Raw genomic sequence first — 25,090 nt, forward strand, 5'->3', positions numbered from 1 at the left:
TCTGTTCACTGCCAACAGTTCGATCCTGATCGGCTCAAGGTTGACTCAGCCCTTCCATCCTTCCAAGGTCAGTAAATAAAATGAGGACCCAGATTGTTGGAGGCATTATGGTGAGTCTGTAAACTGCTTAGAGAGAGCTGTAAAGCACTATGAAGCGGTATATAAGTGCTAAATGCTATAGTTACAATGGCTAAAATAGGGAAAAATTGTATGGCACTCCAGATACTGTTGAATTTCTAGTGTCTCCATTTAGCGTAGACAACAGAAGGGTGCTAGGAGATACTGGAGTCTAGACCAGTGTTCCCAAACTTGACAATTTTAAGGCATGTGGACTTCAACTCCCAGAATTCCACAGCCAGCAACGCTGGCTGTGGAATTCTGGGAGTTGAAGTCCACATGCCTTAAAATTGTCAAGTTTGGGAAACACTGCTCTAGAGAAGCCTTGATCAAAGCAGATTACATAAATTGGAAGGCAAGGCTTTCTCAGCACTATATCAAAAGCAACTTTCAAATAGCCTTGTACTGAAGCAACCTTTGAGAAGTGATCTCAGGCTTTTACTATAGTACTTCGTTTCAGGGTTTTTTTTTTGGTTTTTTTTTTTAGAAAACAGGTATGGCAAAAGATGTGAGGATGGCTGGAATATTTGAATATTCAAAATACATAAATGATATTTTAATGTTTTTTCCACTGATTGTCCAAAAAGCTGAACCTCTGTGTAGCTTCTAGTTCTCTATCAAGTATCCTAAACATCTTAGTTTTTTGGAATTACATGGAAAGCATCTTTGGTATAAAAGGAAGCACAAAAATGGAATTTTAAGAAACAAAAGCGTTAAACTAAACACACACCCTCCCCAAACAGTACCCACAATTTCCTCTTTCAGTTACCAGAAAAGTCAAGAATCACAAATCACACCTATCTGAATGCTAATCCTTCATTTAAAGGAACAAACAAATCATACTGTGTTGGGAGGCAAAGTAACACTTTCTCTCACACTCTCTAAAACATTTTTAGACATCATTATCATCTACAACCTTTTTTTTTTTTAAAAAAATCCCCAAACCAAACTGATGCTTGTAAAATTTTTATTTAATATAAATCATTGTATTGACAAAAAGCAGGGCTATATATATAAAATCGAAACACAATGAACTCAATATGCATGATTGGGCATGTGTGTTTTACATGTTCACACAATCTTGTTTTCCCCCCTCATACCTTCTGCCATCTTTTGTCCAAAATATTTTGCCAGGAAGTTCAAACAGTTGCTGACAAGATGGCAGCTGCTAATGAGATGGGGGGGGAACACTCAAACTTGATAATTTGAGGCATGTTCTTGATTAACTACATCCGAAACAACAACAAAAAAAAGCCACAGTGCTTGGGATGGATCATGTTCCTTAAGAGCTTCAAGGATAGCTCTTCAGAGGCAGAAAAGGCCTTTATTTGTCCTTGGGTACCATTGCTGCAAAGGCTGGGAACAAATTAGAGTATTTGGAGATAGAATTTTGCCAATTGCACTACTTTCATTATTAGTTATCATTTGCCCTTCTTTGTATGTTCATTTGTTTTAAGGAAAAGAAAAGCTGAGACTGGCACCAGAAGCTAGCTTCAGCAAAGTTTTCTCTGAAACCAGCCCTCTGTTGCAGAGGAGATTAGGAGCTGCTGAAAAGCCAAGTTGCCAATGTCTTTCTCTCTCTCTCTCTCTCTTTCTCCATAAGCAATAACAAAAAGGAACCTCTGTGCCTCTTTCATTGAGACAGAACAGCCTCCTGTTTGACCTATGCACAAAGAAGAGCTGTACTTGAGGCCAAAGGAACAGGATTTTGTCTCCCTCTTGGAAAGGAGGAGGGCCAAGCTGGTATCAAGTGGCTGGCATCATGAATTTCAAGGTCATTTCAAGCTTTAAGAAGTGGAGAGGCTGGTTACCTTAATGACTCTTCAGTTGTCTACTGCCAAGAGAGACAAGGGGCTGGCAGAGTTTGAAAGAGGAATGAATAAACCTTGGTTCTTTCATGTCACAGCCCTTATTATCCTGCTTTGATGGGGGGGGGGGGGAAGGTCCTGTCATTGTCTCTCAAGGAACTGTGAGACTCACAGACAGCTTATAAACCTTGCACTATACCTAATGACACTTTGGAGATAAATCAATTCCTATTTTTCTGATGTTGTGGTACGGGGGAGTGCAGAAGGCTATTAATACTGCAAATGTTTTTTTTATTCCTAATTTAATTAACTATAAGAGATTCTAAAAGTGAAAGGAGGTGAGTATTCTCCATTAGAAATTCTAGCATCTTGCAAGACAGAGGCATAGCTTTTAAAATTCCTTTGCAAGAGCAGATATTATCTTTTAACCATGTAGCAGTAATATTTGTGTCATTAATATTGAGACGGACTCTAAACATTTCCAGCATTGTGCTTTGTGAGAGTTGCTGCATAAATAGTTGGCTGCTTCTACACATTTCAAAATTCAATTCTGGTTCAAATATGCAAATTCATTATTAGATGTTCTGCATTTGGAAAAATAAAATAAAAAAATAAAAAATTCAGCAGCAGTACAATATGCAGTTTACATGCGCTCTTACATCTTACAAAATATTGAAATCCTGGAGAGCCATAATAAAGTGCCCCATGAACTGATTAGATAAAACCCAACAGCTGATATAACAGTAAATATGATGGCATCAGTTTCAATCATCAATCAGACTGGAAAAAAATCTGGAACCAGTTCACCCATAACTAGAGCAAAACAAGAATTATATTGCTGCTTCACAAAATATCAGGAGAACCTCCAGTCAAGAGGAATTTCATTTTTCCTATTGAAGAATGAGATTAACACCTTAAAAAGGAGCATCCCACTTAGGCATTATGTCTGTTTAAAAATAAAATTCCTTCCTTCCTTCCTTCCTTCCTTCCTTCCTTCCTTCCTTCCTTCCTTCCTTCCTTCCTTCCATCCTTCCTTCCTTCTCAATAGTCTAAAAATGATGTGGGCAGGAAGGAAAATTCAAAGAACCCTCAGTCTCATTCAAATTTAGTCATCCTTAAGCCTACTTGGAATCATGTGCACACAGTTCAGTGCTAGATTGTGGCCAGGAGTATTTAAGTATCAGGTGCACTGACAAATGCTTAGGAGCAAAATACATTTGTGCCAATCCCAATGGCAGATTAGAGATTAGTGGCATCAGTGTGAAACACAAAAGATGAAGCACAGAGAAAAAAATGACTATTCCATATCATCCATCTTATTATATGTACCAGAGTATTGTAATAGTAAATAGTAAATAGAGTAAATAGTATACTCCAAGGAAACTATCTGTCTTTCTGTTATATTGGCTCACAATCACTCACGCCCTAGTTACTTCCAGAGTGGACTATTATAATGTGCTCTACACGGAGTTGCCCTTGAACAGTATTTGGAAACTGCAGCTGGTGTAGAACACTGCAAGTTATATGTACTCCCACATTACAACTCTGCTCTGCATTGGATGCCAGTTTGCTTCTGGTCTAATTCAAGGTCTTGTTTTAGATTTAGATGGCTTATTTTATTAATCAATATTGTTCTATTTCTGCAAATTCCCTCCCCTGCTGCACCAACATGCTGACGCTTTCATTTACTTCTCTCAGTCTGGAAATGTACATGCAAGTTTTCCCACCAAACATGAGAGGTGCAGTAGCTTGGCTTAGTGACACTGGAGATGGTCTTTGCTGCAGTGGTTTGAGACTAGCACCATGTGGAAGGAATGAGTTCCCATCTCTTGCCTCAGCTTCTCCCCACCTAGCAGTTCGAAAGCAGATTACAAACAGGTAGATAAATAGGTACCATTTCGGTGGGGGAAAACACCACTTTGATCAGTAATATGAATTCAACCAGTGCCAGACCTGCCTAAATGTGACACCCAAATGTGAGGTGGTATCAGTGGTGGGAAAACCCCCGGAGGATGCTGCAGAACGCTGTCAAACCTTATGAGTGTGGAGCCAGTCCACTCTGTGGTGCATTCTGGATAGTGTGCAAGCATGAACAGAATGGATTGGCAATCACTGGCAGCCAAACTACTATGTTGTAATAGCAGTGTATTCCTGGCGAATGTAACATCGCCATACACTAACTAACTAACTAACTAAATATCTGCCAAGATAACTAGCTGACCTCATCTGGGCTCGTCATCTAAAGAAGACTCAGTTGCTTGATTACTGCTTGGGTGGCAGACGTCCATGGATGCCCAGGATACAGACTATATTGGAAATCAAATAGGCATCACAGAAGAAGACAATTTCAAGCAACTTTTGTACAGTTTGCCAAAAAACAATAATTATACAGCAGCTGTATGAATGTGCCCATGAAGTTACCAGAAGCCAAGCTTGAGCTGAAGGAGAATTTATCATTTCCTTCTCAAAAAGATATTGGAGCCAATTAGACTCTATCTAAATGATATGAGAATTTTATGTTTTGTTGTAACTAAAACACTCAGTTTTAGTTACATTGTTTGCTTCATGGTAATGTAATAAATATTTATTGCTGTGTCCAACCTTGAATTCTCCCTGAACTGGCCCATTTGTGAAAGGGGAAGAGAGTGAATTAAAAGATAGTAAATGAAAATGGGAGTTGGAACATGAATCTTTCTAAATTCAGAGAGCGATATCAATCTCTTTTGCTTTTTACTTAGTTTTTTTTTGTTCCTTCTACCTGTTATTCTGTTCTGTTATTCTATGGCCACCCAACTCACAACAACAAATAAAAAAGAAATAAATCCCCAAAGAATCTTGATCAAAATATAGCGGGAGAAATTGACAACTGAAGATGCCAATTGGTAAAGCAGCATGCTTCCTAGAGGTGGATTCAATCAACATTTTGGACCAATGCTTGAGGGAACAGCTGAACTTTACTAGGGCTGGAGTCACCCAAATCGTAGGGTTGGGTGGAAGGGAGGGAGGGAAGAACAATCTATTCTACAGGAAAAAGTGATACTGTCAACTCTGCTAACATCGGATGTTCTTGCTTTGACAACAGATGGAAATGCAGCCATTTTATTCTTTCGCTTTTAGAGTTAGTTGATGCTGGAAGGGGGGATGTGGATGAGAGTCTAGTTAGTCATAACAATAATAACTCAGCCGTGGGAATCCAAGAGTTGATAAAGATTTGACGGCTGGAGAGCTGGGGAGAAAGCCCGGGCTTCAAGCTAATTGGGGAATGTGATTTATGACTGTTAATTGGAGGAGGGAATTGTGCTTTGCTACTTTGTGCAAAGCAGGAGAGGGGAATTCAGTTTTTGGCTTTAACTATGTAGTGCCGATACTGTTTCCCAAATAAAAGATTCTTTAAGGTAAACAATGCCTCGAAGTTCTTTTGAAGAATTTCATCTGTCGGAACCATGACAGATACAACAGAGAAGCCACACTTGCTTGCTCCCTTCAATTGGCACTGCTTGATGGGAGGGACCTGAGTAGGTCAATGCTATCAGATCTAGTGGGACAAGCAGAACTAGTAAGACACGTTGTTATTATTATAATTAGATTTTTATCCTGCCCTATCTACCTACCTAGATCAAAACATATCTTGGGATTCCAATATTAAAATGGATACATCGACTTAAAAATTCTCACAAGATACTGAATTGAGAGGAAAAGTGTGTAATGAATATATTATGGATCTATGCCAGAGTCCCCAACCTTTTGGGCACCAGCGACCAGTCCCGTGAAGAGAGGTTTTTCCATGGACCGGAGGGAGCATGGTTTCGTGTGCTTCCTTTATCTGGCGGATGGGGCTTTGATTGTTTGTGTGGACTGGTTGCTGGCATGCTGCAGCCCGGTACTGGTCCATGGACCGGGGATTTATGCAGTCCAACAGGAATTGCAGGTAGTCCTCGACTTACGACCACAACTGAGTCCCAAATTTTTGTTGCTAAGCAAGACAGTTGTTAAGTGAGCTTTGCCCCATTTTACGTCTTTTCTTGCCATTCATTGTTAAATACGGTTGTTAAGTGAATCTGGCTTCCCCTCGACTTTGCTCGTCAGAAAGGGATGACATGGCCCCAGGGAAACGGCAACATGCCAATGGCCAAGTGTCCAAATTTTGATCATGTGACCATGGGGATACTACAATAGCTGTAAATGTGAAAAACAGTCATAACTCCCCTTTTTCAGTGCCGTTGTAACTTTGAACGGTCACTTAATCAATGATTGTTAAATCGAGTACTACCTGTACAGGTAGTACTCGACTTACAACAGTTCCATTTGGTGACCGTTTAAAGTTACAATGGCACTGAAAAAAAATGGTTTATGACCGGTTTTCACACTTATGACTCTTGCAGCATCCCCATGGTCACGTGATCACAATTCAGATGATTGGCAAGTGGTTCATATTTATGACGGTTGCAATCCCCTTTTGCGACTTTCTGACAAGCAAAATCAATGGGGAACCCAGATTCATTTATCAACTGGACTACTTGTATTGCTGGAGGTACATACATAACTATAAGGTTTTTAAACAAGTCTTAAAAATTGTGTATGTATAGTGAAAGGATGCTAAAACGCTTTCGGAATACATCTAGATTTTAAACTACAATTTAAAGGATTTGAGCCCAGTATCAGCTCCATAAAGCGATTTTTACGAGCACCTGAAAATCAAAACAGAATAAGTGCTGTTTAACTATAGCCCCACCGATGAAAAACGAAAGATAACAAACTATGCTCAGTATGCTTGCAGAGATAAGTGTTTTCACATAAAATATTTAAAGTAAACCAAACTCAAAAGCAAAGTTCTGAAATAGCTCCTGCTGCTCAAATATGGATACATTCTCCAGGCACCGGTGAGCAGAAGAGAATCCATTACTCAACAAACAGAACTTCGGTAGGTTCATGGAATCACACCAAAAACAGGCATGGAACTTTTTTTTACAAAATTACCGGAAATAAGGCTAGAGTGAATTCGATCAGCTCAATGTGCTAAGGAGGCTAATACAGGTAGTTCTCAACTTACGATCACAACTGAGCCCCAAATTTATGTTGCTAAGGGAGAAAGTGAGCTTCGCCCCATTTTACGACTTTTCTCCCCACATTTGTTAAGTGAATCACTGCAGTTCTTAAATTAGTAAGTAAATTAGTAAATCTGGATTCCCCACTGACTTTGCTTACCAGAAGGTCGCAAAAGGAGACCACAGGACTCTGGGACACTGCAATGGTCATAAGTGTGAGTCAGTTTGTTAAGCATTCAAATGTAAATCACGTGACCACGGAGATGCTGCGATGGTCATAAGTGTGAAAAATGATCATGTCACTTTTTTCAGTGCCGTTGTAACTTCGAATGGTCACTAAATGAACTGTTGTAAGTTGAAGACTATCTGTAGCCATTGACTTTTTCTAGTCTGCCCTGAGCTGTCTGTGCCTTTGATTTATAATATGCCCTCCAGCTTTTTGAAAAGTTATCATGTATATACAGTATAGTCCAGGGGTAGGCAACCTTGGCTCTTTTATGACTCGTGGACTTCAACTCCCAGAATTCCTGAGCCAGCCATGCTGAGGGGAAAGGGAGAGGTTTCCAAGCTGAGCCATGCTGGCTCAGGAATTCTGGGAGTTGAAGTCCACGAGTCATAAAAGAGCCAAGGTTGCCTACCCCTGGTATAGTCCTTCCGTGTCAAACTACAGTTCAGGAGTGCGAAGATTTTTAGGCACTGCATTCCTTCCCCTCTGAGATAGCCATGAAGGCGCTAGTAGCGCCTATTTCCTTTTCAAATTAATCTGAATTCTCCATCATACAGTATTTGAACTTGGGGGAGCTCTGGATACATCAAGGTTACCCTAAGTTTGGAATATAGTGAAGGATTCAAGTTACTTTATAAGTAGACATGGATGATTCTGGTTTCCTTCTCTGGGCTTCAACAGAAGAAACCTGACTGGGGCGGTGGGGGGGAGGGAGGCCTGAGGAACCGGACAGGACTTGCCAATGCTTGTAGCAACAATATTAAACTGTTGCGCTGTTGCTTAAATAGGTCCCAGCTGAATGCGTCTGTCCTGTTCCTGCTCAACCCAAATCTTTTGTTGTGATGCAAGCGGCAGACCCCTTTGTTATGTTTTGTTAAAAACTAAAGGTAGGGCCAGAATTTAAAAATGCAGGCAGGTTTTTGCAAGGTATTGAAATGACTGGATTTAAGACAAAGAGTGAAAGATTAAAGGAAACAATGGACTTCTTACTGAGAAGTTTCACAAAGCAACAAGACCTGACTGGAGCCTGAGGAGATTTAATAACTTCTTTCATTTGTAGGAATGAAGCTCATCATGGCCACCCTTGGCTAAGAGTTCAAGGAGGAGGCTGCATGCCCTCCCCCTCCCCACCTTGACAGCCAGCTTAAACCATTAAAAAAGTGTTTCTATAGGCAGAGTTCTGCCACTACAGATCACAGATCAGTAAGAAAGGAGCTTGGAAAAGGTTTGGACTTCAGGAGCTCTAGTATGGGAAAATGCTGCCTGATACATCTCTGGATTGTTCATTAAAGCTTCTTAGCTGGCTTTATACATTGCACAAACTACAGGTTTTCTTCGCAGTTTAGTGCGATGTGCAAACAGGAACAAGGAATAAGCCACTGTTTCTTTTAGGGCAGTAAATTACTATTTGTTACCGGTTTATTTATTGCAACTGTGGCTTGCTGTGAAGTATGAAACTCGAAGAGGTGGTTTAATTTGTGGTTTCATGAATTATTTCTGCTTTTTTTGCCATGTCAGGGGCTTTAACTAATCCCCAGAAGTGCAAAGCAAAGGAGGTAAAAGTTAGAAAAAGTTTCTTTCTTTGATATTCCTTATCTGTAGTTTGAGAGGTAGCCTAATGGTTCATTCTTGCCTGTGGCATTGTTCTTGTTTCCTTTCAACTGGAGAAGAGAAATAATTATTCTGTCTAATTAGGCTTGGCTCATGGGATGCCAGGGGAGGCTCTTTCTGGTTTTTAAATAGCAGTAAAAATAATACTTGCAAGTACAAACTGTAAATTTATGATACTATATCCAAGTTTTGTGAAGTATTAACATCAGCATGATCCAGTTACCTGATAATAGAGGCTAAACTTACAGACTTAAGAATATAATGATTTCCTCACATCACCACTCTTAACTTTGGGAAAGACAAGAGTCTAAGGCAGGGGTAGGCAACCTTGGCTCTTTATGACTCGTGGACTTCAACTCCCAGAATTCCTGGGCCAGCCACGCTGAGGGGAAAGGGAGAGTTTCCAAGCTGGCTCAGGAATTCTGGGAGTTGAAGACCACAGAGTCATAAAAGAGCCAAGGTTGCCTATCCCTGGTCTAAGGTAACCAGCTTGGGCACAATGGATAGAAAGTAATCCCTTCCACTTTGATTTGAAGATGATCAGAACATCTCAGTGAAAACCTTCAGATATTCTCTTCCTGTTAGTCCCATACAGATGCTACTTAACATGAAATGATAAGTCATCTAGATGCACTTCCTTGGCTAACGCAGCATCTCCATCTCATTCCTATTAGGTAACCATTTAGAATATTTTATTTCTTTATTGAATTTGTTTGCTGTCCATCTTGCCTATCACAGCCAATTGTACTGATGCCTTTTTTTAATCTGAGGGCTCTCCAGCTATTCAGGCTGACAGAATTCCAGTCAGCATGGTGATAATTTTAGGAATTGAAGCCCACCCATCTGGATGGCATCCAGTTTAGAGAAAACTGCACTAACAGATCCAATACAATCTTGAAGCAATCCAGCTACCTTTGTTCAGGCAAAATTCCAGGTTCCCAATTTCTGACAAAAATAGAAATACCATGATATGTGTTTCATGACTGAAATTCTACAGTGGGGTTTAAAGAGAGAATTTGTATATAACTGGTTTCAGAATTTCCAAAACTTGAAAATCTTGCTTTGGAAAAATGTGGTTTTTTAATGTAATCTCTTTCCACCCATTATTTCCCCAGAGACACTTTAACAAAGGTATCAAACTTTCAGCTTGAACCTACTTGATCGGATAAGTCTCATCTTTTCTCCTCTGCTTCTCGTGTTGCGGTATAGCCTCCCAGCCAAAAGTGAGACTCCAATCAAAGTTTCCCCGACTATGCTGCTTCCCATATTGGATGGGCTTGGAAAATTCAAAGGTGTTCAGATCAATGGTGGTGATATCAGGGCTGACGACAGCTGTAGGCTCTTCAGCAATGCGTGATAGGAGAGGCTCTAACCATCCATGGAAACATTCACCTGAGAAAAGAGAAACGGGAAATGCTACACCATTTGATGTAAAAAATAAATACATTTTAAAAAATGCCCATTTCCAAATGTTGTTGCTGTAGGTGGGAGATGACCAGGGTGAACCCGAGGGTGGGGTCAAATGTGTCATTAGTTTGAAGCTGCTGAGCTCCCACAAGAGACCTAAGTCCAGTCCTTCTTGAATTACATTTAGTTTTATCTAGCACTAATTTAGCTTGACCATTAGTAGATCAGATTCTTGTGTATAGATAGCATGTGATAAGCTTGAAGTGTTTTGAACTAAACTTCTGTTCCTGGTGATGAAAGTTAGCCCAGAAGGAAATATTAAAAAGGGCAGAAAAATATATTTTTCCTCAAAAGGACTTTTTAAAACCAAACTTGGCCCCAAATCTATCTCTCTGCCCCAAGCAAGACTTTAGCCCTATACAAATGCAAATGTAAAACCATCAGAAAGTTGGAGCTAGAGCAATCAAGAAGACAAAAGAGAAGATCTGCATACCCCACCCAAACTCTAGGAGTCAGCCCCATCACCTGGGAAGCAGGATATGATAACAGAATTAAACCACAGATATCAAGGCCTAGACAAACACTCAGAAACAGTCTCAAGGTTCATGCCACAGGAACAGGAAACTATTCCAAACAAAAGGCTAGGGGGGGTATAAAACCTACTGCCCATGTGCTCAATCTCTCTCTGTGCTCTCTGCCCTTCTCTCTCCTCTGCACTTTCCTGAAGAACCATCTTTCTGCAATAAACTGTAACCTTCTTCCCAAAGCAGTCGCCATGTTTGCTTATTTATTCCCGGCTTGGATGAACCAGGATGAAGACTTTACTTCTAACACTGGTTACTTGCGCCTGATGGATACTGCACTCACATTCTGGTTTTTCAGTGATACCTGATGCTCAGGAACTGCTACTCTGCAAATATTTGTCTCATAATGTTCACTTTAACCATGAACCATAATGTTCACTTTAACCACTTTAACTCATAATGTTCACTTTAACCATATGGACCCCCAATTTTCTTTTAAAAACCTCACTATTTATAGCCTTAGCATTTGCAGGACAAGGGACACCTGATCTCTTCTGGGCTCAGAATCCATCCAGGACCAGATCTGGCTATTATTTGAATTATAAACAGTTTGGGAATTATCTGGGCCATAGGCTAGACTGACTAATACATAATGCCTTTTCAGAAAAAGACAATGGCAAAACACTTTCATATTGCTTCCAAGAAAACTTGTATTAATGTGTCCAGATGTCAATTTCAATGCATAGAATTATAGAATCATAGGGCTGGAAGGGACTTTGGAAGTCTTCTAGGGCAAGAGTCCTTATACTATCCTGAACAAGTGGTTGTCCAACCTTCTCCTGAAAACCTTCAGTGATGGGGCACCAATGACTCCAGGAAGCAAGCTGTTCCATTGATCTCACTGTTTTCACTATCAGAAAATTCCTCCTTATTTCCAGATTGGGTCTCCCTCTGATGAGCTTCCATCCATTGCATCTTATCCTGCCCTTAGGTGCCTTGGAGAATAAATTGACGCCCTCTTCCCTATGACAGCCCTTCTAGTATTGGAAGGCTGCTATCAGGTCTCCCCTAAGCCTTCTTCTCATTAGGCTAAGCATGCTTAGTTCCCTTAGCTGTTAATTGTATGATTTTAGCCTCTAGATCCCTTATCATTTTTGTTGCTCTTCTCTGCACTCCTTCTAGAGCCTCAGCATCCTTTTTTGAATTGTGGTAACTAGAACTGGGTGTAGTATTTCAAATGTGGTCTCACTAGTGATATTATCAGTTCTTGTGATCTTTATGCTATCGCACTATTGATGCAGCAAAGGACTCTGTTGGTTTTTTTTTTTTTTTTGGGCAGCTGCAGTACACTGCTGACTCATACTTACTGTAAGCAGTAGTCCACCAGGACATCAAGATCCCTCTCACAGGCACTGCTGTTGAGCCAGGCACTGCCTGCCCTATCTAACTTTTTCAGCACAGGACTGCATCTTATTGGATAGGGCTCAATGCTAAGGTCTGTCAATATCCTTATGTCTCTTGAGTCTATCTTTCAAAGAAATTGAGCCGTTCAGTAATTTGCCAAATTGGACAAAAATAGAACTATGGAGGGAAGAGATCATATGAGGTGTAAAAATGGAGAGACAAATAGCTGAAGCAAATATACTGAACATTCTGAGAATCAAATTTATCTAAAGGTTTTTTAATACCACATACTATATACTAGAGAAACAGAACGTACGTCCGGGACAGAGACACTTATATGGACGTTAAATAAGTAAATAATGCATTGAATGCATCTGTTCCCAACTCCTAGCAATTCTACTTCATTTCCTTTACAATTAAATATTGGATGATGATGCATCCAACCTGCATCTGAGCATGTTAGAAGCAGTTTTATTACTTTACATCTTGAATAAAAATAGCATTTTTAGTAGTTTGTTAATTAGGTCATTTAAATGCCATCCACTTGTTTGACTTCACTGAAGTCATTATGTTTGACACAACGATCAAGAATCGGTAGCATTAAGTCTGCCATTACCCATTCCACACATGGGCTGCTCATTGGTGGATGGAGACTAATCAAGGGGTGAATATGGTTCTGTGAACCAACGCAAGATGTAGACCAATCAATTAATGGAGTATTTCTCAACCGGGGCAACTGTAAGATGTGTTGAGAGACACTGAATTAACACATATGCGTCTATGAACTGGCACTGTGTGTCAAGAAAAAAAAAGGCAGACTTTAGCAACAAAGAGAATTATTACTTACAATGAGCATCCAAGAAAGTGAGGACATCACCCATGGCAACACTGGCACCAAGCAATCGGGCAGTTATTAAGCCCTTCCTCTCCAACTGCCGGACAACTCTGACTACCTGCAATTGCTTCACATAGTTGTCCAACTCGTCTTTCAAGTAGTCTGAAAGAGAATTCATCAAACATGAGGCCAGGTTACCTATGGAACTGTCTTTGTATCATTACATTGTCCCATCCCTCATGGTCAGGCAGCGAAAGTATGTTGCAGACCCTGTCAGTTAAAAGGATTTTAACTGGCAGGATCCAGGAAGTGAGCCTTCTCTGCCTTTGTCCCCACTTTGTGTGGAACACTCCCCTTCCTGAGGTGAGACGTGGCCCCACATGCCTGACCTTTCAGAAAGGTATGCAGGCATGGTGGTGCGGCCTTGCTTGTGGTTCACATAGGAGCACGTGGCCATGGGGTTGGTAGGTGCCCTGAAAGCCCTCCCTTTTCCTTTTAATTAATGTTTAACGTTGTTTTAAATCATCCTTTGCCTCTTTTTTAAATTTTAACTTTTGTTTTTATGTTTTAATATTTTATGGTACACCACTCAGAGTCCCTTTGTGAGAGAGATGGGCGGTTCCAAAATACCTCAAAGCAGATCGCCATACTTTTGAACAAACAGACACAAACTCTGTGGAAGAGTTTGCTGCACTTCAGATCTGCTATGATTCTTGCTATCCAAGAATGGGGAGCACACCATAACCAAAAGAACAAAAACAAAACAACAACAACAACAAAAAACCCCCACCAGCAACATTTGATTAAAGCATTAAATTTATAGCTGCCCAAATTTCTTATCCATTATTTGGAAAATGTTTTCATATCACTGGTCTTTAGCTAGCGGTTCAGAACATGCTAGTGCCTTTTCACAACCTTGTTCACTATGGACAACAAGAGCAGCAAGGCCACTATACATTTTTTTAAGAACTCAAAGTCAATTAAAATTAAACCTTGAAGAACAAACTGCATTAGAGGTTTCCAAGTCTAATAGCAATTCTGGGTGATAATTTATCTCTCTGACTGTTCTGGATCTAAGCATTTCATGCAGTGTTGACATGGGAAAGTATACTGATCAAAAAAGCAGAATGCACTGAGTAAGAAAGCAGGTATTCATCGGATAGGGGTGGGGTGGGAAAATAGGTGATTTTGTACAGATGCCTTAAAGTTTATCTAAGTACTTTAGCTCTGTTGCTTAGCACTAATTTCAGGAGTGTATACAAGGCAATTCCACCCAATCTTCAAACAGAAGATAATACTTCTCAATGACGTCCTTTCTTATGCTAATATCTAAGAGTTACAGGCTCCTTTCCTTCACTAGGTGTCCCTAGAGCACATCCAATTATGGAGTCTGACATATTTGGAGGGATCAGATTTGGGGAAAAAAAAGATGTTGAATGTCTTGCCTGTCCGTATCCAATTGCTTGCATTAATTGTACAACCCTATTTATTATCAGAGAACAAAAAAGGGGCTCTTTCTCTGTTTCTCTCATTCCTTTCCCCCCTCTGGGTTACAGCATCTCTTAGCATCAAAGCTAAGTCCTTATTTAGAATTACTCTGACCAGAGTTTTGGTGGCCAGGTGCAACCTGTGGCCAGGAAGCAGTTCAAGTCTCTGTGGGGACATATTGTTAGCTTTGTAAATTGCAGCCAACCTGAAAAACTCTGCTGTGAATATGAAGGGTATAATAGTGGTACAGAAGAGGAAGAGGGCAGGAAATGACAGCACAGAATTGGAAAATGACAACTATAAAATAGAAGCAACGTTCAGTCAAAGTAGCTGAGGAGTTGTCTTCTTGCAGTCACATATATATGAATAAACACACTCTCCCACTAACTCTGAAGTCTTTGGATATAGTAGAAATAATAGATTACTACAGCATCAACAATAAAAATTGTTGCTAGATTAACTAGGATGGGGATAGCCAACCTTGGCTCTTTTATGACTCGTGGACTTCAACTCCCAGAATTCCTGAGCCAGGCTGAACTAGGGCAACCAAATATTGTTTCCCCACATTAGACTGGAGGTTTTTACGAACTTCATTCTCTTTAAAATTGACAGATTATGTGCAGGATAACAGGCTAATACTTTTGTTTCGTTCTTCAGTATGAATAGAATGGTATGGTGATGTCCTGTTCTTGACAAGCCCTCCATTTGAAGATCACTCAATAAATCTGGTTTTAAGATAACAAATGGTAGGAAGGGACAGCAATAAAGACCTTGCATCTGTAATTTATCTGGATTGTTGTGAGCATAAAGGCAGTGGGTGAGAGTAATCACTCTTCGCAGGAAAGGCAGGATAAAAATCTATTATCAGGAGAATATAATATTTAAGTGAGGAAGCCTAAAACCAGATAGATAGGGAAGTTTTCTGTCTCTGTGTGAGTGCATGTGTGTTTTCATAGCCCAACAGCAAGCAAAAACCTAAACAAAATAGCCCAATAAGTGTAGGATATTTGTATTAAAATATATATTAAAAAGAATTCTTAGTGTTGGCAGTTTACTTGTTCTTTATATTAATTAAAACTCTAACTAGTTAAAGTCTTATTGATTTTAAATTTTTCATGAGCAAAGGTCAAAACTGGTCTTGGAATTTTTCCTGTATACACAACCTAAATCAGTGTTTCCCAAACTTGACAATTTTAAGGCATGTGGACTTCAACTCCCAGAATTCCACAGCCAGCATTGTTGGCTGTGGAATTCTGGGAGTTGAAGTCCTCATGCCTTAAAATTGTCAAGTTTGGGAAACACTGACCTAAATAATAGACAACAAAAGAGATAACAAACCACTCTCTTTTACTTAACTAATAAGCACTGTTTTCCTAAGAATTGATCTTGCCTTCTGTTCTGGCGTTAGCCTAAGATGGGAATAGGAAGGGGTTAATGGTCCTGAATATTTGTGTTAGCCTAAGATGGGAATAGGAAGGGGTTAATGGTCCTGAATATTTGTTCAAAGCAATTCAGAGCAGGCACACAGCCTTTTGTTAGGAAAATTTCCAGCTAAGGAAGCAAATGATAGGCAACTGATTATTCATATGGGGTGAGTTAATGCTTGTAGGGTAATTTAGAATCCATTTAGGCATCTATATATTACAAAATTCAAAGACAAACACAAGTCTTTTATGTTTGGAAAACTCACAGGCCTTTGTCTACAAGTATCAACAACTGTAGAGATTTTGAATCAAATAGGTACTTTCCTGCTCAAAATGCTGCCTCAGGCATTCCAAAATGTCTGGAACTCATAATTTATGCATCCTTGACTCTACTGCTCAAGGAAAATGCTACTCTTCCTCCCAAAGTCCTGATTTTGAGAAGGCAATGGGGAACAGTAATCTCTGTATACGTGCACAAACCCAAGACTCAACTGGAGAACTAATCTATCAAAAAAAAAAAAAAAAAGCTGGCAAAAATATCAATGCAGTGTTAGGCTGCCTTAACAGAGGGATGATTTCAAGATCATGTGAAATGATAATATTACTTTATACTGCATTGGCGAGATCATACTTGGAACACTGCATCCAGTTCTGGTCACCATGATACAAAAAAGAAGTTGAGACTGTAGAAAGAGGGCAGAGAAGAGCACCAAAGATGATTAGGAGACTGGAGGCTAAAACATATGATGAGTAATTGGGTATGTCTAGTCTAAGGAAGAGAAAGACTAGTAATGATATGATAGCAGTCTTCCGGTACTTCAGGGGCTGTCACAGAGGAGTTGGCCTATTCTCCAAAGCACCTGAGGGCAGGATAAGAAGTAACAGATGGAAGAACATCAAAGAGAGAATCAACCAAGAACTAAAAAGTAATTTCCTGACAGTGAGACCAATTAATCACTGGAATGGCTTGCCTCCGGAAGTTGGGGGGGGCTTCATAACTGGAGGATTTCAAGAACAGACTGGACAACCAATTGTCCAGAATGGTATAGAGTCTCCTGCTCGAATAGAGGTCGGACTAGAAGACTTCCCAGATCCCTTCTAACCCTATTGTTCCATGTTCTGCATAAATATCAGTTTGGGGTGTGTGAAAAGAGACTACTGAAACATCCCATCCATTATAAAAAGCCAGAAGACTGAAGAGAATCCTTAGAATTGTCTGGCAATGGTCTTATCATTAGATAAATTGAAAAGTTACTTCAAGATGTATCATGAAAAATTGCTAGATATTCAATTTCTCTTTCTGGTTGGTTTTTTTTTTTTCCTGCCTCCCAAAGAGAATAATCTGTGATCTTTTCTGGCTCAGGTATTAAGTAACTTGATTGTTACACAACTATATTTGCTGTTCTACCTCTGTTCTACCTGTGGCAACAAAGGTACCTTAGGACAACTCTAGCAATTAATCTGTCTTCAGAATCAATTTATTTATTTGCATTTTACTCTTCAATTTTAAAGTAACTCTTTTAAAGGGCAGGCTGCCAGCCAAATGTCTGCATACTTTTCACATAAAGCACTAGTTTTCTCACCTTTCCTGCAGGGCAGGTTTAGTGAAAAACATAGAAATACAGTATCAGTGTTGTATGTTGGCACAGTATCATGTGCCAAAATCTCTAAAATAGCTGCATAGTTAAATGTTGCAGCTACAGCAAAGCAGTCAAAGAGGACATTAAACTTTTCAAAATACAGGGCTTCAAAGACCACACTGCTTTGAACAAGCTGCTTATTATTTCTGGAAACGAGATCTGCTTAATCCGATAAAAGAAGCAAGAAACTTTACAACCAGTTTGCTCGTGAACAGTCTTCTCAACCACATTATTTCCAGATGTGGAAGTAAGCAGCTCTTAAAACTCCCATTGTTAAATTAATGATGGTTTAAGATCTCTTTTGACGGAGTGGGAGTGGGAGCAGGAGCATGACTGGGACAAAGGAAAGGGTTAGAGAAACATGTAAGAAAATGCATGAGGTGGGGGAACAATATCAAGTCAGGAGCAGGATAGCATCACTTAGCCACGAAGCCCCAGTATTTTTAGATGAAATCACTTCCTCTCGATTTAATCTACTACAATTTCTAAAATTGCCTATTTAACATATATGCAGAGCACATCATGAGAAAGGCAGAGCTAGATGAAACAAAAGTTGGAATTAAGATTGCCGGGAGAAATATCAACAACCTAAGGTATGCAGATGATACCACTCTAACGGCAGAAAGTGAAGAGGAACTAAAAAGCCTATTGATGCAGGTGAAGAAGGAGAGTGCAAAAGTTGGCTTGAAACTCAACATCAAGCAAACCAAGATCATGGCATCCGGCCCTCTCAATTCCTGGCAAATAGATGGGGAAGAAATGGAGGTAGTGACAGATTTTATCTTCCTGGGCTCCAAGATCACCACAGATGGGGACTGCAGCCAAGAAATTAAAAGACTTTGCTCCTGGGGAGGAAAGCTATGGCAAATCTAGACAGCATACTAAAAAGCAGAGCCATCACCCTGCCAACAAAAGTACGTATAGTCAGGGCCATGGTTTTCCCAGTTGCAATGTATGGCTTTGAAAATTGGACCATAAGAAAGGCTGAGCGCAAAAGAATGGAGACCTTTGAACTATGGTGCTGGAAAAGACTCTTGCGAGTCCCCTGGACTGCAAGGCGATCAAACCAGTCAGTCCTAGATGAGATCAACCCTGACTGCTCTTTAGAAGGCCAGATCCTGAAGTTGAAACTCAAGTACTTTGGCCACCTAATGAGAAGGAAGGACTCACTGGAGAAGAGCCTAACACTGGGAAAGATTGAGGGCAATAGAAGAAGGGGACGACAGAGAATGAGGTGGATGGATGCAGTCACTGAAGCGAAGGCGTGAGCTTAAATGGACTCCAGAAGATGGTAGAGGACAGGAAGGCCTGGAAGAACGTTGTCCATGGGGTCGCGATGGGTCGGACATAACTTCGCAACTAACAACAACAACAATTTCTAAAACCTATGAACTACAGAAACATTGTAAGGATAAACAGGAGGAAGATGCCTCCTCCTGCATTTCTCTGACACTGTGCCATGGAAGATACCTTTGGATACAAGACTCAATAATCTGACTTGGTAAAAGCAGGACCCAGCATACAATACTGGAAAAGATGTACAGCCTCTTGGAAGCAAGTATGGGTCCTTCAAAAACAGGCTGGCCAGCCTCCACATCTTGACCTATGCTTGGGTCCCTAATGCAATACCTCTGAAACCAAAGAACCCAATCTTGTTTGGATACCCACTACTTTCTGTACTCACCTGTGTTCACGGTTTGAGGCTAATACAAGTAGTCCTTGACTTATGACCAAAGTTATAACAGCACTGAAAAAAGTGACTTATGACCGTTTTTCACATTTACGATTGTTGCAGCATCCCCAGGGTCAGGTGATCAAAATTCAGGCACTTGGCAACTGGCATGTATTTATGATGGTTGCAGTGTCCTGGGGTCATGTGATCACCTTTTGCTATTTTCTGACAATCAAAGTCAATGGGGAAACCAGATTCATTTATCAACTGTGTAACTAACTTAACAACTGCAACAAGATCGGTTGTAAAATGGAAAAAAACTCCCTTAAAAACTGCCTTGCTTAGCAGAAATGGGCTCAATTGAGATCACAAGTTGAGGACTACCTGTATTGCTGGAGGTACGTACATAATTATAAGGATTCTAAACAAGCCTTTAAAATTATATTTTTTTGTATTACACTGAGCCTAAAATTTCTATCTTCATAAGTTGAAGACTACCTGTAGGCATTTGATTGGCTCTATAAATGGTTAAAATACTAATCTTATTAGATGGGAAAAAAATAAACTCCATTGTTTTTTCCATTAATAGATTTCATATTGACTAATTGTGTTGTTGTTTGTCTAACTGCTACCATAATATAAAATATTGCATTGTAAAAATCTGGAGCTAGGGACACAGGAAAAGATACATAGGAGGAACGTCCAAGATAATCTTCCCTGCCTCTTGGAAAATGGTATTGTTCTATATATGGAGGGGCAAAGTTGGAGACAATTTAAAGAGATTTAGAGAGAAAGCAAAAAATGGATGCAGAGTGGAATAGAAAAGAAAGATTTAAATCTAAGATGAAAGCAGAAATAATGGGTCAGCCTGTGAGATAGTATGAACAAGCTGGTATTAAAACTTGCAACTCATTGGTATGTTTTTTTAAGAAAAAACCTTAGGAAACCTTTAATTGTAGTATCTTTACTGGCCCTTTGAAAACCTTGAGTAGCAGAGAGCCAGGAAAGCAAGCTGAGGTACAATATACAAGCCATCATGTTGAACCATGTCATTATCTTAATCTGAAGTATAACCAATTTAGATTGCTAAATACAGTTTGTGGTTTCTATACTTGCCTGGCTGAGTAGTTTGGACAGAGGCTAAATACAATTCTGTGACAAGATATTTGACCTGTTTCGGGTTTTCTACATTTTTATATATCTTTGCTGCAGGATATTATATTCACATGTGTTCTAGAGTCTGAGTTAATGGGTAACACCAAAGTGTGGTGCTTGCTTAATTTATTGCATATAGAAAGCCAAACAACATGTGACATGGCAGCATGAAAATAAACATATATAATTGCCTCCTTAGATTTCAGTGGCTGCTGCTGGCTGCACTAACTTTAGCTCAGTAACCGTAACCAAAAGCTAACTGGTGATCAATTTTTCACATTGCGGGGTAGGAATTTTGGCCCATTCCTTAAGAGAAAACTAATTCAGGGTATTCCAGTATAAACAGCTTGTTTTGGGACTGGCAACATTTTTGAACCTAGGTCTGAACTTTGACTTGTTACTCCAAAATAATGGATCTGTTTCTCCTCATGTCATCTTTTGTAGCACGGGAGGCAAGGTTGATGAAAAAAGCTGAATGCCCATAATCTGACGTTCAGGTGCTCATTGTAGATGGGGGATTTCAAGGACCTTCCTTGCTTTGGCTGTATATCACAAGTGCCTGGCTGAGGAATTCTGGGAGTTGAAGTCCACAAGTCATAAAAGGGTCAAGTTTGAAGACCCCTGCTTTATACAGTCCTTAACTTTAACCTACTTAGATTGGATCTCTCCAACAGAGAAAGGAACACTAGCTGTCCTATCCCTAGATATAAATGCGGGTACTAGGTAATGTAGTTCTTAAAGCAAATAGGATATTATGATCTAACAGTCTTAAAATATTTCTTACATAGAGGATAGTTCATTGCCTTTCAGGAACAATACACACAAGCACACATACACACACACACACACTTTCAAAAGGATTATACTTGCCATCTGTACTGGCATCGTCCACAAGAATGATTTCCTTTAACAATATAGCTGGAGAAGAGTACAGCACACTATAGACGGTGCGAAGCAAAGTGGACCAAGCTTCGTTATGAAAGACGATAATGACACTGGTGGTTGGAAGAGGTGGGCAGCGTTTGAACTTTTGATCGATGCACCTGTAAAAGGAACATTAAATCTAAATTAAAATTAAAATTAGATAGGAGCACTTCATTAATTATATAATAAACAGCTAGATAGGCTCTGCATCCAAGAATTATAGAGTTATACAATACAATGTTTAGTTTAATACATACGGTTTTTTAGCACTTTGGGGTTATTTAAGAAAACCCTTCTTGTAAATAGATATTATTTCAGTTTTACCATATATACAGATATATACAACTTCCTTTTTATGACCCTGTAATCCCTTAATTTGGGGTCTGAGAAAATGGCTACATCCCAAGGATAAATTTGTCTATAGGACAAAATGTGCTTACTACGTGTTCTTGGTATCTGGAATTGAAACATTATGTCCTTCCAACACCAGAATTTTCCAAATTAACTTGGACTCTCTGGGGTTCTGGGACCTATGTGTCCTGACTATTATGCTTGGCTGCCCATATAGCTTAAGATGGCCATATCTGAGCTAAGATATATGTCTAAAGTACTGGGTATAAGATCTATAATCTGTCAAAGCATGTGAGTTCTTGATCTGAAGACCTCCCATTGCCATACCACAAACCACCAAAACTACACATTCAGATTTAATACGAAAATACTGCATAGTGCTGTGGGAATGAGCCTGGCGACACGTTTTCTCTTCCCCTGCCTATAGACCCATGTCTGGCACTAAGCTTGTACCGTAACTATTTTATAAATCTTCAGTTGTTTTAATTAAGGTATATGGACTCTCTCAGAGTCAACACAGTAGCTCTGGCTACTTAGACATCACCCCAACCAACATTTTTGGTGCTACTTTGAGTTTCATATTGTGGAAAATGGGGGCTGAGAGAGGCAGCATTCAAACCAGGCAACTTAGCAAATTTATGGCAAAGTTAACCTTTGAAATGATTCCTTGTGCTTGAGGGCTCTTAGTCACTTAACTATGTTAGTTCTGAGCAGGCCCATAAATAGATTTGCAAGGGTGAGTTTAGCAGGTGCAGTTTAGTGCTTTAGTACTGCAAGGGAGTAAAGATCTGCTGAAATCCGCTCTATTGCATTTGGGTACTAGTCCAGGCTGCTTCATCCCTCTTTTACCTTGCCCTTAAGTGCCTGTAGGTCACAGGATGAGGTCATGAATTACATCCCTGAAAAAAGGCCACAACAATGAAGGGTCTCAATTGGTTCCCTGCTATGTGCTTGTGAATGGAAGCAGACTACTGAGGGGAGGGGAGAGGGAGGGAGGGAGGGAGGGAGAGAGAGAGAGAATCATTTATTCTCTTAAGATTTAGGGACTAACAACTGCCATTGTTTGCAAGCTTAGCTGTAAAACAGAAAGATACAATGAAGATCTTTTTGTTCATTTTAGTTTATGATCCTTTGCCAAGGCTGGCCATTCAGATACAAAAAGAAACCATCATTCACTGCTGCACACATGATAAATAATCGGGAGCTTCTGCTTCCTGTCGTCTGACTAATTGCAGTATATGGTATCATCTAGAAAACATGGCACAATTAAACTATGGTCTACTGAAAAAAGTCGGATCCTAGTTCATTCCAAGAACTATTGGTTAATCTGGGCACTCCCCTGATAACAGCCATAATGAGAAAACCTGGCTACCTTAAATACCCAACAAACCTTGGGCAATTTTTGAGGATAAGTGAAATTGTAATGCTGGAGGCAAATATCTTCAAAAAATTTGGGAGATGTTGCCAATAGTTTTTTTTTTCCTCTTTGAGGGAAGAGAGTGCCATAGTGGAGAGAGTGGGAGAAGATTGGAGAGAAAGTGGTATCTGTATGATAATGTGATTTGGGATTTGAAATCTATATGATAATGGGAGTTTTCTTTTCTTTTATAATAGTTGTTTAATCTATGTTTATTGGTTTAATGTATGTTTTCTTAGCTTAGGTTATGCTTCTATTTCTATGTCTTTTCCAATCCGCACCTCCGACTTTCAATGTTTACTCCACTAAAGGTTTCCAAGAGCTGTGAAAAATGGATCTGAGGGCTTTAAGTTGCCCTGTACATCTTAAGTCCTAAGCTGGAGGAGAAGAGAGGAGCACTGAAATCTGTGGTTGCTTATCCCTGTGTTAATATGTTCGTTTATTTATTGCAGTGGTTCTCAACCTTATTAATGCCGCGACCCCCAACCGGTCGTAAGTCGAGGACTGCTTAACCGGTCATAAGTTGAGGACTGCTCAATTAGTGCAGCACCGTTTGCAGAATGGGACAGAGACAGCCTGGACAATTCCTATTGGCTTTTGAAATCCAATAGAATTAGACTCTATTCAAGAGAGTCTATTCTATTGGCTTTCAAAAGCCAATAGAATAAAAGGGAGTAGCACAGCTAAGGAAAAGGGGGAACAAATGGCAGACTGCGTTGTTTGGCGACCTCCGTGAAATGGTCGTTCGACCCCAAATAGGGTCCCGACCCACAGGTTGAGAACCACTGATTTATTGGATTAATCTTGACTTATTTTTCACATATCATGCATTGTGACATGCTGTGTGCAGAAAGATAAAACATATCCACTGGCCACCACTTGGTACAGTACTGATATTCAGTGTCAACATTTTTCATACCCCTCTCCACTTTATATACAGTATCTATCAGGTAATATGTAAACTATTTACATATCGTTACAACAGGCATGGAGAATCTGTGGACCTTTGTAACTTGTGGAATCAGAGGAGAACGACCCTTTAAGGCAGTGGTTCTCAACCTGTGGGTCGGGACCCCATTTGGGGTCAAACGACCATTTCATGGGGGTCACCAAACCATGCTGTCCGCCATTTTTTTCCCTTTTCCCTAGCTGTCCTACTCCCTCTTATTGGTGGCCACACCCACTTGGGGGTCACCACAACATAGGGAACTGTATTATGGGGTCACGGCATTAGAAAGGTTGAGAACCACTGCTTTAAGGCTTGGCAAGTTGCTGCAAGAGTTGATGCTGAGATTTAAAAAAAGAAAACATTCAGAGAGCTTTGTTTGTTTAAAAAATAAAATCCATACGGACCTACACATGCAAAAAAATGTAAGAACACTTACTGTGATTGCAAGCGATGCTCTGCTTTAAAACAGATAAAATGTTCTTTGGTATGTATGGCTAGTATACAAGCCCATTTTGCTGTGTACATACGGCCACAATTGAGCCCAAAATTTCTGTTGCTGAGTGAGACAGTTTTTAAGTAGGTTTTGCCACATTTTACGACCTTTTCTTGCCACAATTGTAAAGTGAACCACTGCAGATGTTAAGTTGGGAACACGGTTGTTAAGTGAATCTGGCTTCCTCATTGACTTTGCTGGTCAGAAGGTCACAAAAGGGGATCACATGATCCCAGGACACTGCAACCATCATAATAAATACGTGCCAGTGGCCGAGTGTCTGAATTTTGATCACATGATCATGGGGATGCTACAACAGTCGTTGTGTGAAAAACAGTAAAACAAAGAAACCATTTTTTTAAAGTGCCATTGTAACTTTGGTTGTCAGTTGAGGAGTACCTGTATAAGGCCATAAATGTGTGCTCTATAGAAATACAGAAGGCTCACATTGCACATATTTTCAAGATGAAACAACACCCGATGAGAAAGTGGCACCCCTTCATTTTTTTTGAGCTCCAGGAGTCGAAAGTGTCTCCCCCAATACACACACAAACACACATACACACCTAGGAAGCCCTTTAAAATATTTTGCGGCAGCAG

General features: G+C 39.9%; 1 protein-coding gene across 2 annotated transcripts in view; it reads right to left on the reverse strand.

The window, feature by feature from the left end:
• The window catches only part of GALNT6 (polypeptide N-acetylgalactosaminyltransferase 6), a 68,451-nt gene that overhangs the window by 13,358 nt on the left and 30,003 nt on the right, over positions 1 to 25,090 (reverse strand). For both annotated transcript variants that reach the window (XM_039331947.1, XM_039331948.1), the window contains exons 3-5: positions 21,227 to 21,399; positions 12,990 to 13,139; positions 9,965 to 10,199 (exon numbers count right to left, since the gene is read on the reverse strand). In XM_039331947.1, coding sequence (XP_039187881.1) covers positions 9,965 to 10,199; positions 12,990 to 13,139; positions 21,227 to 21,399 — 558 coding nt within the window. The remainder of the gene's footprint in view (positions 1 to 9,964; positions 10,200 to 12,989; positions 13,140 to 21,226; positions 21,400 to 25,090) is intronic.

The sequence above is a fragment of the Crotalus tigris genome, unplaced genomic scaffold (genome assembly GCF_016545835.1).
Source record: "Crotalus tigris isolate CLP2741 ecotype Arizona unplaced genomic scaffold, ASM1654583v1 scf7180000024441.2113493, whole genome shotgun sequence".
NCBI lineage: Eukaryota > Metazoa > Chordata > Lepidosauria > Squamata > Viperidae > Crotalus > Crotalus tigris.